The 19,279-nt window shown below is 54.2% G+C and overlaps 3 protein-coding genes across 3 annotated transcripts; all 3 read right to left on the minus strand.

Moving 5' to 3' along the window:
* Nucleotides 1–9,184: 9,184 nt before the first annotated feature.
* On the minus strand, nt 9,185–11,021 carry ACU9 (malate synthase; the record flags this gene model as incomplete). The annotated part of the gene is made up of 4 exons (XM_083194949.1): nt 9,185–9,242; nt 9,315–9,545; nt 9,624–10,602; nt 10,661–11,021. The coding sequence occupies 4 exons, from the start codon at nt 11,019–11,021 to the stop codon at nt 9,185–9,187; spliced, it is 1,629 nt and encodes a 542-aa protein (XP_083049862.1).
* Nucleotides 11,022–12,530: 1,509 nt separating this feature from the next.
* Nucleotides 12,531–16,047, minus strand: GIN4 (serine/threonine-protein kinase; the record flags this gene model as incomplete). The annotated part of the gene is made up of 4 exons (XM_083194950.1): nt 12,531–12,751; nt 12,806–14,829; nt 14,881–15,603; nt 15,650–16,047. 4 exons carry the CDS (start codon nt 16,045–16,047, stop codon nt 12,531–12,533), a joined length of 3,366 nt encoding a protein of 1,121 aa, XP_083049863.1.
* A 2,120-nt stretch (nt 16,048–18,167) lies between these two features.
* ACO1O0_005533 (uncharacterized protein) lies at nt 18,168–18,870 on the minus strand (the record flags this gene model as incomplete). The annotated part of the gene is made up of 3 exons (XM_083194951.1): nt 18,168–18,339; nt 18,404–18,416; nt 18,672–18,870. The coding sequence occupies 3 exons, from the start codon at nt 18,868–18,870 to the stop codon at nt 18,168–18,170; spliced, it is 384 nt and encodes a 127-aa protein (XP_083049864.1).
* Between the last annotated feature and the right edge of the window lie 409 nt (nt 18,871–19,279).

Here is a 19,279-nt window from a genome sequence, read left to right on the forward strand (position 1 = left end):
TTGACCTGTGCGTCTTGATGGTTTGTTGAGCTGCGATATTAACTCACGGGGAGAGGCAGAATCTGGTCAGTGATGCTTCATGACTTCACATGACATCGTCATATATCGAAAGTAGGGGCAGACAGAGACAGGAGAATTGAACAACAACAAAGAAGACTCGCTTTCGGTTGGCAAAGTAATACCTACACTGAAGGGTGAGGTGACACACAGAGTACATGTAAGTGCAAGGGTGTCATCTCCTGGACCATCTGTATGTACGGATGCTGTTGGTTAATGTGTTGGGAAACTCATTTCCTAGCCGCTGTGCGACGTCTACGGTCTGCCTGCCCATTTGCTTTTTCTAAGTTTTTGTCGTCTTACTCGTACATGTTATTCTCTCATCAGTTGCCCTGTGAATACGATGCAAAGATTGGTACCAGCTCGACTCAATCTCTCGAAACTCTATTTCGATGTTGCCACGGAGCAAAAGCTTATGCTTGGAAAGTTTGTTGTGCCTGGTACTCGAAGCCATTGGAGCCCGTGTTCAATGGATCTGACGATCTGATCTCAAGTGATCTGCCTCGAACAGCACTGCTGCACAGTCTGCACTGCACTGCACTGCATGCTTCGGATCATCGGTTGACTCTCGGCCTGCCACCTGCTTCGCCCCGGCGCGGCGCGGGGACAGGTGGGTCTTCAATGGCCAGATGCAGCGCTGGGTTCTGTTCTTATTACTCGTACTACCTGTAGCTCCCAATACTCCGTGGTATCCGTGGTATCCGTAGTATCCGTGCATACATGGCATCGACGACGCGGCTCGAGGGAATTGGCCTTGGCTGGCGATATAGTAATAACACTCGTATGCTGCAGGCGTGTTGCTGGCCTGTCGCCCTGCCCCTTTCACGACTAGTCGTACTGACAATATACCGATAGAGCAGTACATAATCGTACCCACCTAGTCATAGCAGCATGTATGGATACGGAGCATGTAGTGATGCTACCTCCATAATTAATGAGAAGAATAAATCCAGCCAGCTCAGATTGCAGGGGAGGCTCCAGCTCGACGCGAGACCCCTGTCCCTGACCGGGTTGAGACACCCACACGCCTCAAGAGACACACCCAGGCCCCAGCCCAGCGACTCCAGTGGACTCCAGTCCTTGGCCAGGGTCCGACCAGGTCCCACAGCAAACATGGCCTAGGAGGGAGCTAAGAACTTGCTCAACTTGGGATTTGGCGACGAGGGTCGCTGGCCCACAGCCTCACACGGCTCGCAGCCGAAGGGTCCTCTCTGCCGACGGAACAGCATAGCTTATCCGTAGTGTGACACAAGACATCTGCCAAGGCGTCCCAGGGCGCAGATTAAGGACATTGACATTGGGGACTCGTCGGCATGAACTGCCCGGGTAGACGAGGGACCCGTCGCCTGCCATGTACCCCATTGGCATATCTTCCAGAGACATTTCACTGTCACTTGCCACCTTACGAGTACGATCCGTTGTCCTGGGCCAACATCAATATTTTGCCATTGTGGGACTGGATGACCCTGCTGCACAGCTAGCTCTCCCTCATTCGTGCCCTGTATTGTATTATGGAGGACGAACCGGGTCGCGGTGCAATGAGCTCTGCGATGGGATTAGTACTATTATAGCTCACAGACCTTGACAAATGACACCCGACGTCACTAATTCCTTCGTCGTACCGGCAGCACGTTCTGGCGTCCGCCATGGCCCCTTCAGCACCGGACAAGGCAAAAAGCCATGAGCCATCCCGTCCCAGGGACCTGGGGAACCAGCCACCCGACACCTGGCGCCAAGCCAGCCGCAAAGCCATGGCTGCACTGGATCTGCCCCCGTTGGCCCCTTGACAGTGGGGGAGATGTCTGAGTCTCTGAGAGGCGTCCACCCTTCTGCCTCTTGCTATTAGTGATGGTTCCTTCAGCTGTGTGGCTGCTCTGTGCGAATACCAGCTGACTGGAATGAAAGATGCGGTAGCTGGGCCTGCGGCGGTCACAGGGCGCCTCCTGTCTGCATCTCCATTCAACATGGGTCCCATTTACGGAGAATGGCTCTGTGTAATACTACTTCGTAGTTGCTGATTGCCTGCCCAGGTGACCAATAGGCTTGGTCCAGAATGATCTTCCCCGGGACAGGCCATGACGGCCATTTTCGCCCTGATCCGAAATATTTAATACTACTACTATGTACTACTTAAGTACTACAAGTACCATGTACATACTATTATTTAACTAGTGCGTACATGCTCGTAGTACGTACCTTACTTCGTGCAGTCTTGTAAGTTGTAAACCTGGTTATCCTATCATGATTATAATACTGCTCAAAAATGCACCTCGGATGTATCCACCATTTGTGGGCTACTACTAGGTGGTGAGCCCTAGCAGCATCCGCCCAGACCGTTGGCGCGAAAGGAGGTGGACGCCCAAAAGAGAGAGGGTGTGCTGGGCGGTTGACGGCGTGACGCCTCCTCCACACTCGCCTGGGCCTGGCAAGCTACGTACCCTAGCAGGCCAAATAAACAGCGACTCCAAGAGAAGGTGCATGGATGCCACCCGGGAGAGGGGACCCCGGAAGGCGGGCAAAGCGACAGGCAGGCGATTCGGCGACCACGATAATACTATATCGATGGTGTTGGCTTGGCCACGATCACGGCGCCTACAGAGCCAGACAGACCGCATCGTGAAACGCGCTTGCTACCCCAGGTGATCTGCGCTGCTCTCCCAACAAGTCTAACAATCGCAAGACCCCTCAATCATGATAACACCCCCCATTCTCATTCACGATGCCCCGGGTCTGGGACCAATATTCGTACCACTTGTAGTACAAGTCTTGGGTAAGGTGAGGCCGGGGAGGGGTCCCGACGATACTGCTCCTAGTACTAATTGCGCCAGGTCGTGTGCCCACGAGATCGGACCATGGGCCATTCCATACATGCTACCATATACATATTAATACGCAGTATGTGCGGGTAGTAATTACATACATAGTACTTGTAAGTGGACGTACGTGATGCGGATGTTTCCCTGTTGTGCCTTCTTCATAGGTCGGTCTTGCATGGGATATAAGAACCTTGCTCGTTCATAGAAGCATTGGCTATTAATCCCGAACTTGAAAAGGGAAGGTGTCGGAGTTGCTACTATGCAATCCAGGGCTTTTGCCATGAGATCTCTTGAGCCATGTCAACGCTTCATCTTTCCGGCGGTTGATATTAATCAATGTCGACGCGTTACCGATTCTTCTAGGTGACATTTCAACGAGCGTCGGCGTTGAAGTTTGACAGTCGAGTTCTGGGTGTAATATGGCCCCTGGTGTCCGTCTTGACCCGTAGTGTCTCCAAGTCGGATTCGGACCCGCCCCAGCTGCAGGTCTAGACTCAGCTGAAGCACATAAGGCAGGGGTGCGTTGAGCAACAGAGCATGTAGAAAATGGGAGGTCGTCAATATTATTGGAGCTCTATTGGATGGGATACGATGGGATAAAAGTGCGATTGCATTCAACGGCTCAAAGTTGGCTGTTTCTTCGGAGGGTCGTCCTACCTCTTTCAGCTTAGTGATGCATGTTAATAAAGAATTGCCAGACTGAATCATCAAAAAGCGGCCGCTGGCCCAGGTTCCGAAGCTCAGTCGCGGACGGACATTTGCTGCAATTTTGGCACTCTGGCCCGTGTCCGTGGTCCCATGTCGAGCACTGGTCCGTTTGCCAAGGGAGGGTCCTCATCAGTTGTATCTTCTCATCAACGGAACAAAGCCGTCATCTCTGGTGTGCTTTTGGGGTGCTTGAGATGCAGGGGCCTTCAGTCAATATTGGCATCGCATGGCATGCCCAACACAGCCAACAATAATTGCCTTGGCCTGACCCTGGTTGGGGCTGGCGGATCTCCTCGTGGTCGCCCTAAGAGTCCTGGATTCCTGGCGCTGGACCCCCAGAGTCTGCGACGGCGACCCCAGGCCTGATGAAGCAAAGCTGCAAGAGGCCAGAGGGACTCGTTAAGTTGCCAGCTGTGGCGACGGTAGGTGTGTGGGCTGATTTACAGTGACGAGCCGTGTGGATACCGCCCACTCGGGTGTCATGGACCACCACCCTTTTTGGGCCCATAGCTAGCTGGGCCATTCCGGAACCTGGGATCCCATCTAGTATTATCATTCAAGGACAAGTTGGACTAGTCCGAACTTCTGGAGCAAAGCTGCTGTCCTGGAAGAGAAGAGAGTCTGGTTCACAAATCTCGCGGATTGGATTGACCCCCCTTGCGCCCTGGGTAGATAATTAGAGAAGCGCCAAAGACCTGCATATCCCCAGCAGCCTTACCTAGACCAGGGGATAATATGCGAGGCTTGCCCAAGACCCGTCATGATTGCTGGCTATTCAAGCAAGCCTGGGAGAGATCGACAGGTTCATAGTGGTGCTGCCTGGTCACCTTCAAGTACCGTTCTCGGGGGAGCTTTGAATTCGTGATAATACTATTAATCACTTTGAACTAGTTCTGCTGCTGGTCGATAGTACTCGTACTTGTACGAGTACTCGTAAGTGGTATTGACCACTGGAATGTCTCCCATTCATCATTTGCCGCTGCGCGTCTGTGATTTGTGCGACAACGCAGGGTACTCGTAGGCTCTGTGTAACCAACAGGTTGGACTCAGCTCCCAAGACAGAAACAGCATACCGATTGGCGGTTTTCGTTTCTAGCCCAGCCTGAAGGAAACAAATCTCCGGGCTCTGTGGGCAGAGCTGTCGTGTACCTTGGGACGAGGTCGACGATTTACCATGCACCGTGTGTACTATTGTGTTGTAGGGATTTTTTTGCCATTATTACCTCGCAAGTTCAACCTCGTCCTCGCCTTGTCTTGGACGCTGAGGATGAAGACGGTGCTTTGGGTGTCCGAAGGAAGACCCACTGGATCTGCGCGACTGCACGTCTGGCCATGGCGGTGCGATTGATACTTCCCGTGGCGCAAACCCAACCACACTCCTTCTGCGTGTGATAATGGGGGTCTCCATCACGATGGCATGGCGTCAAACAAGGTTGAGACCGGCGGCGGTAGACGATAGGCCGATTCTCCCATGACAATTACTTGGGGGATCATCGGTCTGCGCCTCTCCGATCGGCAACGAGCGCCAGGCCACGCGCTGAACTAAACCCCTGTCGCGAGGCTGCGGAATCCTGGCGCCACGGTCAGAAGCCAAGTCTTTTGAGCAATTGGGCCCCAAATATTTTTCTGGGGACTGGGGCTCGTGTGGTCGACTGGGTCGTTGATGGGCGGCGCCTCTTCCCACGAGGCCGGGCTGCGTGGCTTGACTAGGCTGTCAGGGTTAACTTGTCAGGGTTCCCGTCAGTTCCTACTCACCACCATGACAAACTGCCGGGCCCAGTCAAGGAGTTCCTCTCTCCAGAGTTGGCACGGCCGCATGGGACGGCGCGCGGCACTCGGTGACCGACGAGGGCTAGATTAACGACAACCGCAGTTAATTTGCTCATGGAGGCGCGTCTTTAACGGGGCTAACGCGTCTTTTTGCCAAAGTATTCTGCCTTGGCTGGGTTGGATAACTTGGCCCCAGGCCAGGCCAAGCTGATGAGCGAGATCTAGACCCCGTCGGCGGGTGGGAGTGGGTGCTTTCGCAGATGTTTGAAAACTTGAAACAGCATGGAAGATGCCGGAGCAGCTTCGAAAAATGGAGCCCCGACATGATGTTGGTCATTTAATCACGGCAAGAGCCATGGCTAGCGGTCCCCGACGCCCAACATTATTACAGACTACAAAGGAAGCCACGACTCGAAACACCCCCGCTTTCTGAGCAAAGTCCGAAGCCCATGTAATTCGCGTACGAGTATGTACTTATGTACTCGTGCTTCGCACCTACCTCATGCCAGCGCTTGATACTCGCCAGGAAACCTCCAGGCCATCTCATGGCAGGACTGATGCATGCGAAGCGCATACATAGAGTACCTATGTACCTATTACTCCCTTGCTGCATCTAGCAAGCCATCGGCATGCCAGACCGGCAGGGCGGTGATTGTGGTGGGTGGTGCAGCTGTAGGCTGTAATAGCCTGTGCAGTGGACCGCAAGCCTCGAGTCTTGGGGGGTCATGGCAGCGATGACACTCGCACCGTCTGATTCGCCTACGGTACATTCTCTGCGCCTGGGTCTGCTCGGGGACAGCCGTCACTCGTCAGCGACGGACGAACAAGTGGCAGCGCAGGATCCGCCCAGGGCCCCAGGCCCCAGGCCCTAGGCCCCAAGGCCCCAAGGCCCCAAGGCCCCAGGACGTGAACAGCTAGCTGGGTTTGCGGGCTCCATTTGGTTTGACAAGATGTGAGTTTTTGCATCCTCTTTGGAACAAGCTGTCAATGGGGAAACTCCCGCCAAGTCGTATGAACTACTGCCCGCTTATTACTACTAGTGGACCACAGTCATCAATTAGCCTCTTTGCCACAGACGACGCCTCCCGCAGCGCTCGGGGCTCATCACATATGCGGGCTGCGGGAAAGGCTGGCGACTCTTGCTCTAAACAGGAAGCTCGTTGCAACGGCGTCCCGACGCCATGGCTTCTGGGGCGCTGCCAAAATGGGGGCCGATCTGGCCTGGTGGGAAGCTTGTCAATCACCGGATTACGCCTGGGGCCTGATATAGCTCGACTGCAAGGCATCTTGTCCGATCTGGTCAATACCATGGTTTCAACTCACCTAGGATCGCGAGCTGCTTCCCCTCCCCCCTCGCTCCTTCTCGTCCACGGCACACTGGCCAGGATGCAGAGGAATCCTCCACACCCGGTCACCGGCCCGCTCAGCTGAACCGCCCACCGCTTCGAAACGAGCAATTCGTCTAATACATAACAGTACATTGCTCCTCCTCTTGACCTCCTCGCCGGAGCTGCTCGCCTGACCGCCTCCTGGACTTCATCTGCAGCACTGCCGCCGACGACATGAGGATATGCACGACTATGTTTCCTCGTCACAGTTGCACCATGCGCCATCGCCATGGATCGGGTGACAAGCCGTCTTGTCCTCTCACCGTTCGCTCGCCGCCCTGTCTCGTGTGAGGCGGACAAGTCAGCCAGACTCACCGTCCCCGCCCCCGTCAACCCCCCTCATCACCTGCGCAATCTAACGTCTATTACTGCAACTTATTGTTATCTTGACAACCATCTCGATTGCGTCTCTTGGATCGTGTGACCCTCACAGCTGGGACGCGCCCCCTCAAAGCAGGGGCGGCCGCCCCTCAAAGCTCACAAGTCACATGAAGGGAGGGGGCGAGCCATCACCCAGAGGCTGGTTGGTCCATCCCCATCCGGTACTCTATTTCTTCTGGGTCTAGTAATACCATGTAGTAGCTTGTGGCTCGTGCTGTCAATGTTCCTGCATGTTGGGACTAAGGGAACATGGACCGTGGTGTCGTAGCACGTGGAGTAGCGTCTTGGGCCCCCCATCATCGGTCGTGACTACGAGTATGTAGTAATACGAATATCGAGTTATTATTAGCCAGGCAAGCTGAAAAGAACGGCCCCTGCAAGACAGATGAGGTCACAGGGGTTCTTGTTGGAGAGCAAAAGCCTGGTAAAGGATGGGGGCGGAGGGAAGGGTGTCAAAGATGGGACATGAGGACTTCCGTACAACGTACGAAGCACGCTTGCTCGGTTTCTCTCCTCGCTTTTAGAGACAAGCGCAATGTTATCCAGCACAGTACTATTACCGTGTATCAAGTGTATGTATACTATATAGTACATGCTCCATCCGTCCCGATCCCTGCGCCGATCTTATAACACGGCCCGAGCTCGTATTGCAGATTAAACAATCTCAGGCTCCCAACTTGTCAACAAACCATACGTTTAGGTATGAATAGTTGCTATCACAAAGTACTTCGAATACTTCGTACGTATCACGAAGTACGAACACATCAGAATAACAAATAGAAAAATAAAATAAAATATCATAAAAAGAAAAGAAGACATAATAGTGTGCCACGCTACAATCTCATCCACGCGCGGGGAGAAAGCGCTCCCTCCCGCGGAACATTTTTGGGGGCTCGCTTTCTGATGCTCTGTCTCGGATGGGAACCTGGAACAGACTAAAACAAGTGGGCAACAAAAAAAAAAGAAGGACGAGCCCCTTTGCCTGCCGAATAAGACACGATTGGACGACTCGAAACGGAATACAATGATTCGACCAGGACGCTGGGAGCGAGCATTAGCAGGTGTCTGCTATCTGCGCCCCCTCGAGCTGAACGGCGTGCTCTCCCGTCCTTGGCCACGCGACGAATAAGCACCCGGAGAATCCAATTGCTTTTTGCGGTGTCCGCGTTGCATATACTGACTGACACTGGCGACCTACATAGTAGTAATACATACCGTACTCCTAGCACCCTGCACTCGAGTTACTACCCGTATGTTAGTGTGCGGAAGGCAACGCAAGGCCAAGGCAGTTCAATTCCGGCCCGTCCTGAGTCAGGCCCGAGCCCCATCCCATCCCATGCCACCGCTAATGCGCGCGTGAGGCTATTCGCTTTTTTTTTTCTCACACTCCCGCGCTGGAGTCGAGTGCCATGTGGGCTTCTTTTCCTCCTTCCCTTCGACCGCGGAGGGGTCTCGAACGGCGAGCCCGAGGCGAGTGAATTCCCGCGGACAGTTTCGAGAGAGGGGGAGGTGGGGGGGAGAGGGAGGCAGGGAAAACTTCCCGATGCCTGGAATGCGCTCATTCGGGGCCCCCTTTCGAATCTCTCAGCCTCCTGTTCGGTTCTCGGCGGGTAGGGGTGTGTGCGAAACACGCACAACGCGCGCGGGAGGGATGGGGATGGGGATGGGATGGGATGGGATGGAGGAGAGTCCTTGGGAGACGAGACGTGGTGCCCCGTGTTCAATGTTGGCCGAAGCCTGCATTGCATGGATGTCCACATGCATATGAGGCCTTCGGCCCCACGCTCTTGATATCGGAGAAATCTTCTCTGGCCATTGAGAAAACTCCGTCCGAAGCCGTCTCCGGTCCAGTCAAGTCGCGACAATGGCACGGCACGGTTCTGCTGTCGACAAGCTCAGGTACATGGTAGGTACTAGGTAATAATATTGCAATCCCAATCTCGATAAAAAACTACACGGAACTGCCTGCGTCACTATACAAACACACACAAAAAAAAAAGGACGGATTTCCCGCTCGTTCATATCCTAAACCAACCAGACATAACTCGCTCTCGCTCTCTCCGCTTACAGCTTCGCCGCCGGTCTCGCCTGACCAGGCTGAGTAATCTCGTTATACAGCAACCTAAACCCTCGACTCAGCATATGTCTCGCTACAAGGGGAGCAAGGGAAGGAATTAGAGAGGGCAAAACTCACGTCGTCAGGAAATCGGCATAGTCCTCGCCCGTCACCTGGCCGGCAAAGTACTGAGCCGCCAGGTGGTACTTGTTGCCCTTGGGGGCCTTAGCCGCCAGCCCGTCGGCGCACTCCTTGAGGAGACGCAGCGCGTACGCCTTGTCGACCTTCTTGCCCTCCGACGTGGTGACGCCGTGACGTGTCCACTGCCACAGCTGGCTGCGTGACACCTCGGCCGTCGCAGCATCCTCCCTGTGGTCGTTGTCAGTAACCAGCTCCCTCTTGATGCGTATACATGGCAAAATAGGGTGTCAGGGTGCGGTGGCTTACATGAGGAAGTTGATGGGGACACAGCCGACACCCCGGATCCAGGCCTCCATGTAGCCGAGGCCAATGTTGAGGTTCTTCTTGATGCCGTCCTCGGTGATGCCGCCGGGCACGTTCATGTTGAGCAGGTCGTTGGGGCTGATCTTGACGTCCTCGCGGCGGATAAACAGCTGGTTGGGGGTGGGCATGTGCTTGTTGAAGACCTCGGTCGCAATAGACGCCAGGGCCGGGTGAGCCACCCAGGTGCCGTCGTGGCCGGCGCGCACCTCGCGTAGCTTATCGGCGCGGACCCCGTCCATGGCCTTGTCGTTGGCAGCCTTGTCGTCCTTGATGGGGATCTGGGCCGCCATGCCACCCATGGCGTGGACGCCGCGGCGATGGCAGGTCTGGATGAGTAGCTTGACGTAGGCGTCCATGAAGGGGACCGTCATGGTGACGGCGGAGCGGTCCGGCAGGACAAAGTTGGGGTTGTTGCGGAACTTCTTGATGACGCTGAAGATGTAGTCCCAGCGGCCGCAGTTGAGGCCGGAGCTGTGGTCGCGGAGTTCATAGATGATCTCGTCCATCTCGAAGGCGGCGAGGATGGTCTCGATCAGGACGGTGCCGCGGATGGTGCCACGGGGCATGCCAATGTAGTCCTGGGCGAGGTTGAAGGCGTCGTTCCAGAGGCGGGCCTCGAGGTGGCTCTCCATCTTGGGGAGGTAGAAGTAAGGGCCGAAGCCGCGGCGCTGCGTCTCGAAGGCGTTGTGGAAGAAGTAGAGACCAAAGTCGAAGAGGGACGCCGACATGGGCTCGCCGTCAATGGTGACGTGCTTCTCCTCGAGGTGCCAGCCACGCGGGCGGACAATGAGGGTAGGCAGGGTCCGGTCGGTGCGCAGCTTGTACTCCTTGGGGCCCTGCTTGAAGTCCACCTGGCGGCGGTTGGCGTCGTAGAGGTTGACCTGGCCGTTAATCATGTTCTGCCAGGTGGGAGCGCTAGAGTCTGGGCGGGGTCAGCTTCTTTAAGAGCATAGGCACAGAGTGGTGTGTGGGTGGCTTACCCTCAAAGTCGGCCATGTAGGTCCAGACATCGGCGTTCAGGGCGTTGACGACCATCTTGCGGTCGGTAGGGCCAGTGATCTCGACACGGCGGTCGACCAGGCCCGGGGCCGGGGGAGCGCCCTTCCAGGCATCGTTCTCACGGATATGCTTGGTCTCCGGGAGGAAGTCGGGGAGCTGACCACGGTCGAGCTCAGCCTGGCGGATCTTGCGGCGCTCGAGCAGGGCCTTGCGGGTAGGGTTGAAGGAACGGTGCAGGAGGGCGATGAAAGCCAGGGCCTCGGGCGTCAGGATCTTGCGGTGCGTCTCGTCGACCTTGCCGAGGACGTTGACGCCCTGGAGGATGGTGTCGGTGCTAGCCATGTTGAAGAGTCTCGATGGGGTTGGATGCGGGAGGCGATGGAGGAGATGGGGGGGATGGGGGGGATGGAGGTGAGGAGAATGGGGAGAAGTTGGGGAAGTTGGGAGGGAGGTGAAGGAGGAAGTTGAATGTTTGCGATTGCGATGACGGAGATGGTGTAGGCGGCAATGGAGGGCTTCACGTGTCGATTATACTCCAAGATGCTCGGATGCTATCCGACGCCTCTAAGAATCGATATATTCGGCTATCAGATGCAATCGTGAAGGTGGGAACCCCCCATGTCATAGGCCATGCAATGGGTAGCTAGGGTCTTCAACCTGGCCTCAGAGCCGATGATTGCCCCTCCAGAGTCCATCCCGAATCATCATATCGACGTCAATGAGTGGCCTCTCCATCTGGCACATCACTTGGAGCACTGGAGCCCGGTCGGTCACCGGTATGCGCCGGAGCTGCGCCGTCTCAGCTGGATCCGCGTCGGCAAAAGCATTTCGGTCTGATTCGGGTGGATGGAGCCTGGGAGCTACTCGTACGTGAAGCCTGTGATTGTCGGTGACGCTGAATGGTGGGGTACATAACAAGCATGTGGAAGGCAGCGTCATCGGCAGTGGCAGACTGGGGTCCCCTTCCAGGCCCCTTCAGCCCCCTCCAGTGGTGCACGTCAGTGGACACTCACTGGCCAGGCCTGCAGACTTAACTGCTGCTGAGTGCTGAAGCTGTCCATCTCCAGCGGCTGTACCGAGCACATAGCCAATCACCACCACCCGAACCCCCCCCCCCCCCACCTCTTCCGATCCGCCGGCCGAGAAGCCGAGGCCTCGAAGTGCCTCCGATTGCCTCCCAAGTGCCTCGACAACCCGTTCCTTTCCGGCCATTGACCAACGACAACGACTCATCCCAGAACCTTCGTCATTGCCCGAGAGCTCGCATGCCGAGGACCATCGTCGGCTGATTGGTATTCCAGGCCAGTACGGAGTACATATATACCAGATCATTGGCTGTCGCATTCCGCAGATTCCCTTCTAAAATGGTCGACTGATGGATGTATCTATCGTCACCGTGTTCAACAGGTCAACCTCGAAATTCATGATATATATACAAAGCACAATGCATACAAGCCGGCATCAACGAGACTCGGCAAGAAATCCATTGAGCCTGTCCTATAATATTGTCAAATGCCTAGCGCCATCCATGGTTTTGCCCTTGTGCAAATACTAATAGTGAAACCCCTAACTGCTAACAGCTTGTACAAACAATTCTAACAATGCACAATGCACCCCTTCAATCCAACAATATGATCTTCCTATCCATCCTAATAGAGTCATCGTGGCGAGATTACTTCCACATACAAGCCATGTGGGAGCAGACTTTTCGACAACCCCCCCCCCCCCCCCCCCCCCCTTTCTCAACTGCCCAGAACAGAGCCCGTCGAAGATTGCCTGCGAAGAAGTTCGCCATTGTCAACGTCAATCCATCTACACCGCTCCAACACCAACTGCGCCAACCCGCATAGATCATGCGTTGAGCGTCTTGATCATCATCTTCTGCTTGCTTCGGTCCGCCACAAGAAGGTGTCGGCTGTCAAACACCGTCCTCATCGTGTCCACCACTCGGTGGAAGCTGCTGGCAGCTCCCCGCTCCTGTGTGAAGCGCACAATGCTCAGTGCCTGCCGCTTTCCGTGTTCAATCACCGTCATGATTTCGGCAGCGAACGACACTTCTTTCAGGTTGAGATCTGTCATTACGTTAGCCACGGGGAGAGAGCCCGCCCAAGCAAGACACCACTCACAGTTCTTAGCTCCCACACGCGCAAAGATAATGTTGCGTTCCTTGTCCACTTGAACACCCCTGATCCCGTACCTTCGCCACTCTCGAAGAAGAATCGCAACCTCCTGGCGGGCTCGCTTGCGAGATATCGCCATGCACATGTAGCTGGTAGCCGGCTTGACTCTGAACAGCCGCGCAAGCCAGCTCTGCTTGACTTCGATGTTGCGGCTGCCATCTGTCGCGCCCGAGTGACGCCAGCTGGGATTCCTGGTGCTCGAGTTTCTCTTGGCGACCTCAAAGCCATTGGAGATGCCAGGCCCGTCTGTCCATGTTAGCGGCCGTGCCCACTTGTGCTCGAGTTTGAACTCACCATCGATTGACATTTTTAGGCCATTGCCCTTGTTATTTTTCCAAAAAGGCAGGCTGAAATTCTTCTTCCGGGCGGCGGCGGCACACATTGACTTCGTATCGCTCTCTAGTCCTGTTTCCGAGCCAACTAATGTTGCCTGGCCCTGGGAGTCGGTGCCAGAGATCCCGCTATCCGTATTCGCCTTCGAGGGTCGCGTGAACCATGACTTCTTCTTCTTCATGTTTCCAAGCGAATCACGAGATGGGAACTTCTGGCATCCACCATGTGCTTCTGCTATATATCCTGCGGAGCATGCATCTGCCGCCATTGGCTTCTTCCGCACGTTGAGGGGCTTAGGAATCTTTACCGGGCCTGGGTCGGTGGGAGAATGAACAACTCGGATTGTGTCCTGAATAGCGCTCAGGTACTCCATTCCACGAGCCTGGCTGCTTGTTTCCCTCGGGGGAGTGTGTGGAGGAGCCGAGACAATCCGTGCCTTGTCACAGGACACCACATTCACGGCCTTGTCTTCGTTGATTGGAGGCATGGCAATTGGCTTCTTGGAATGATGCGTCTGAGCTGGGGCAGACACAATCCGCCTGTCCGCTCGTTTTGGAAACATCACTGGCACAGCGAGACGTGCGACTTGCTCTACCGCCTTCTCATCATCAGCATCGTAAATAGATGGGGCGATGCTTTGGGTGAGCTTGGGAAGCGTCTTATCAGACGGCAAGGGGGGAAGAGGTCGTGAGTCCCAGGGCTTGGCCGAGAAAGCTTCTGCCACAGGAGCGACGTCTGGCGTGGTCTCAAGGCTGAAAGTGAATGGAGAATCCCGCTGTCGTCTATCGCTGTCGGTTAATGAGTCGGTAGTAGAATCACCCTCGGCTAGGGAGCTCTTGAAGGCTTCGTCGCAGTCCTTCGCTATGTTATTGCTGAAGTGCCGCAGCTCTTCTTTGAACATGGCATCAGAAGCTTTGACAGCAGGCGTGGGAGCCCCTTTTGCTTTCGGATGGGTGCCATTAGCGACCTTTGTTAGCAGTTCTGGGGAATGGGAGCGAGAGGCCCGAGAGGCCTGTCCCTGGGGTGTAGCCTGATCCGATGTCTTCGACTCAGGACATACGTTTCCAGCACTCTGCCTCGACAGTCCGGTAGAGCCAGATAGCCTCCGGACCTGGGAGAAGTCCACCCCTCTCTTATGACGCAGGCTAGGGCCCCGAGCACGGGCGGTCCCCTGTCTATTACTGTGAAGCGATGTCATGGAACCCCTGGACGAAGCAGGGCGGCCGGTGTTGGAGGTCCTCAGGGAGCCGGCACGCGCACGACGGGGATTAGATCCGCTACGCATCCGGGGAGTGTGTGTAACATGGTTGCTGCTCGCGGACTGATCGCGGTGAACGGTGATTTTGGCGTGGCTGGCTTGAGAACTGCAGGGTTGGACCCTATAGGGGTCATAACTCTGGGTGGCATCGGCCTCGGTCTCGGCAGTATTAGATATGACAGTGAAGCGAGAAAAAGATCGACCATGGCCACTGGCGTGTGGCCGGGAGAACTCGCAAGTAGACACTCGCTGCTTCCAGGCCCCAGGTTTGAGATGATGGTAGTCACTCATGGAGTGGGCCAGCTCGGGCTTGAAATCCTCCAGTTGTTTGTTTCGATAGTTGTAGAGTAACCAGTAAAAGGCCTTCTGGTCATTTGGCCTGTTTCATGGTCAGCAAGGGGTTGGCATTGCATCGGATGGATTAGCTCACTCTTTGCAGGTCAACTTCAGTGCCAGGTCATGCTCACTGAACATGTGCCACATAGATCGCAGCTGCCGAAGGAGTTGGGTATCGATGTCTTGCTGAGGCACGGGGGCGTACTGAAAACCCTTGCGCATGTCTGGTGGCTGGCCGCTGTTGTCGCCGTAGTTGTCTAGGTAGCTGTACTTTTGCAGCAGGGGGTGACGCCAGATTTCCTTGAGAGAGATTCGACGCTCCGGGTTAACCTGAAGCATACGGCGAATGAGATCCTCAGCTTCTGGACTCAAGTGGTCTGGCATTTCGTATTGACCCTTCTTCGTTCTGTTCATCATGACTCGCAGATCTGGGTCGTCAAATGGCAAGGTAGCTGCCAGCATGGCGTAGAGAATCACGCCCATACTCCAGATGTCTGCCTTGTCACCACGGTATTGCCTGTTCTTGAGAAGCTCGGGGGCAGCATAGTGGGGGCTTCCGCAGGCCGTAGCCAGTTGATGGTTGTCGGTCTGGTGCAGAGCTGCCATGCCAAAATCGGCAATCTTGATCTGGAGATCGGCGCTGATCAGAATGTTCTCGGGCTTGAGGTCGCGGTGGCAGATGTTGAATGAGTGGCAGTAAGTGATGGCGCTAATCATTTGCCGGAAAAAGTACATGGAGACATCCTCAGACAGCCTGCCCCTTGAGTTGATAAAAGTGAAGAGATCACCGTGGTCAATGTACTCGAGGATGAGGTATCTAGCTGGTCAGTAACGTCCTTGATAAACATGGTTTTTATCCTTACATTTCGGAGCGGTTCTCCCAGATATCGTAGAGTTTCATAATGTGTGGGTGCTCAATAAGTTTGAGTATGGCCACCTCTCGCTCAATAGCCATGGGAACTCTCATCTCGCCATTGATCTGCTCCGGGAGACTGCTGTCCCATTTGCTGAGAGCCGCCAAGCTGCTGTCCTGCACCAGATAAGCCATTCGCCTGTTAACAATCTTGACAGCAGCGAGCTGGTTCGTCACGTTGTGGCGACATAGTCGGACGCGGGCAGACGAGCCCTTCCCGAGAGTCCTGCCCAACTGCCACGGGCCGACATGCGTCTTGTAGTTCTTCTTGCTGCGGCCGCTAGAGGTCGAGCTGCACGACGCTTGTGAGAGACGCTTTGCTGGATCAGACTCTGGAGGTGGTCTCATGCCGGGAGAGTCTGGAGGGTGGGAGCCTAATGGGGCCCAGATTCGAATATCGGGTTGCTCTGTGGTGTCTGGATGTTGTTCGTTCGAGGCGTGGATGCTTGCAGAGCTTGAATTCGGATGGAGACGCGGTTTGTGAAGATGCTGGTCCATTGGAGCATAGGACGCGTTGATGCGGTGGGCGGCCTCGGACAACGGCGAGCGACTCTTGCACACTGAGGCATCCGCCATAATGATTGCCGTTAACGTGGTGGAGTTAGCACATAATACGTAGGAGCAATCGAGAAAAGTGTGTGCGTGTGTGTGGGTGAGGCAAGTAAATTTCGACAAGAATGGTGTTGAAGGTCCCAGATAAACAAGTTAAGGAGCGAAATGGGAGAGAAGCTAGTGCGAGAATGCCCGGTGAGGAGCCAAGCAGGCGGTATAGGAGAGGAGCAGTGGGAAAGAAACAAAAAGAGGGTGATTTGGAAAGAAACAGGTCAAAGTGCAGGTGGCCTCGAGCAGCATTGAGGAGCGTTGGTGGTGGAACGAGGGGGATTGAGATGGGCTGAGGCAGGCCAAATTGGAATGCAATGTTCACTTGGGCCAACACAGGTGGTGGGCTATTTTTCTGCCACGTGCCAGCCTCGAGTTCCAGAGAGAGAGATGTCTGTTTAAATTTCAGCGACGGTGTATGGGAAAGTGAAGGGAGGGGAGAGGTGGAACATGGACTGGCATCTGATATGACATCCGGCAGCCTGTCCACATCACGGCTCCGCCATTAACGGCTGCTGCCAGCTGCCAACCTGCAATAATAAGTCCCCAAATTGGTGAGAAGGAACAACAAGCCGCCAGTCCAAGCTACTAGTACCTAATGCACATACTGTCGATTCTAGTGCAAGGTGAAGCTTAGGCATGGCACCCGCGCACCCCCATGTCTCTTCGAGCATCGGGTGGCCTCTGGTGCAGCCATCTCCATCCATTCCGACACATTCCATCCATCAACACATGATACATGATCCCCCAATCCAAACAGGATAAAATTACAGTCTCGGTCTTGGAGACCTGCTGGGACCAGAAATGGAATGCTCGGCGGCTGCAGTTCCAATAACCGACCTATGTTCACCACCCACGTCATCGGGATCGATGCCATCACGGTTCATTCATTGAGAAAATCCTACTGTCCAAGGTAAATAGTTCTTGATCAATAACAGCATGCTGGTCTCTTCTCGCACAATGAACCTCCAGAAGTGAGTAGACATCAAAGCCGCGTAGTCCTTCATTTCAAAGTCCTTAAAGACATATCGAGCGTAGCCATTTTAGAGAATGAGAGAATAATAAGAGGTTTCTGACAGAAAATCCAGGCTAGTGTTTTCCAGCAGGAGGGAGAGGCGAGCATCATCGATCATCAAGAAGGGGGATGGATGGTTTGCAGTTTGAGAAAGGCACGCGCGATGGACGTTGATGAGACTGTGGGTCCAAACAACATTCCGATTGCCATGGACCAACGCAACGGCCTTCCAAATACGTCTGACTGTCTCACCAAATCTGTTACTACCCAAGATTGATAGTAGTATCGGCATTTCAGGAGCCGTAAGTTTGCCCTTTACTTCAGTAGCATCTTTACAGGAAGCTGTTAGTTACTACTAGTATAATCAAGTCGGGAATGCGAAATGACGTCGTTACGCGCTAACGATCAGGTACATGTACGAGTACCGTAACACCATCAGACAACTAATTCAGTGAAACCAAAGATATTAGACGTTAGAAGTGGGGGCATTTTCAATTGGAAATTAACTACGGATAGTATACGCAACCATGGAGGCCAACCCCAAGTCATGAGACGTGTCAGGTGCATGTTTTACGAAGCCTTCCTCAATCGAGCCTCTAAATGACATTCACTGTCGCTGCGTTTTGGCAAGTTGATACAATATGTGATTTAGGCATAGGTCGTCTCTCTCATTCGATAAACTTCCTAAAAAAAAATTGTGTATCGCTACCTACAGACGAACACCCAGATGCTCCTTTGACATTTCAGACTTGACTTTCGCCGCGAGCTGATGCTGGTGCCCCTGCAGTTCCAATCGGCATGGTCAGCCTTACTGGGGGTTAAGCATCTCATTATCCCCCTCGACACTTGCCTTTTATTTGACACAAATATGCGCAGTCAAATTAACAGGCTGAGGGCAGCCATAGACCTTCTTGTGTTTAGGAGTGCTATAGCACTCTGCGTCGTCTGCCTTGCAGTCAAACTCTTCGCAGCCCTCGCCGGGGCTCAGGATGTTGTGGTTGGCGGCAAAAGGGTTGCCAAATTCACTTGAAAATTGGTGTCAGTAATCGGGCCCCGTCTTGTAAAGAAAACAATAGCGCATTCACTTACGTGCTGAACTCATCTACAAAAAGTAAAAGTCAGGACAATGTCGTTATCAATGTGGACAGAGGGGTAAGTGAATCCTTACAGTAAGCGTAGGATGGCTTAGAAGAGAACGAATAGCCAAAGAAGAGCGGCTTAGTGAGTGTCTTTGTGGTAGCAATTTTGACAGTCTATTTTGCAAGGCTCTGAGATTAGTTGAGGTCTGATATCATTGTCGAGAGTGCTATCCGTAACACCGTCTTGAAAAGCCTAGAAAAGAAATCATGGACTCAACGAACCGAGCCTTTGGACCGCAAGGTTTCCGAGAATTCCTTTCCAGGCTTCACTGTCGTCAAGGCGCCTGGTTCCCCTCCGTCGTAGGGAAAAGATTGCACGAAGATGGACTTTTCGCAGGAGTTGATGACAACTGCTTGGTCGGCGGCAGTGACACAGCCAATGAGGGCACTGGCGGCGGCGATGATGCTGAACTTCATAGTGGTGGTTTGAAGAAGCTAGGGCTACTAGTATTAAGGCCTTGGGCTCTTAAGATGGATGCAGCTAAGTGATCTGGAGGGTGTGTTCAAACTGAGAGAGCTGCTAGGGAATATCCGCCTTCAAGTATCCGCAGTTGCCTCTGCATCGCCGGTTCGGAGGTGCAACTGCTACCGTACCATCTTACACAGAGCCGCGATGACATCAAGTGTACAAGTTAGGCATGGGGGCGCATTGACTCGGGCAATACGAACCCTCCTGCATACTTGGCGCCCAAAGATGACGCCTATAGGTGGTTTGGTAGTATTCTTAAGGCATTAAAAAGCAAACTACACCTATTGTCGTCGCGTGACGTTGGCAGGAGTGGAAGATCGGCAAGGCCAGGTAGATCTTACGATCTCCCGTCAATAG

Source organism: Amphichorda felina (assembly GCF_050947745.1).
Source record: "Amphichorda felina strain 45539 chromosome Unknown scaffold_5, whole genome shotgun sequence".
In the NCBI taxonomy this organism is placed as follows: Eukaryota; Fungi; Ascomycota; class Sordariomycetes; order Hypocreales; family Bionectriaceae; genus Amphichorda; species Amphichorda felina.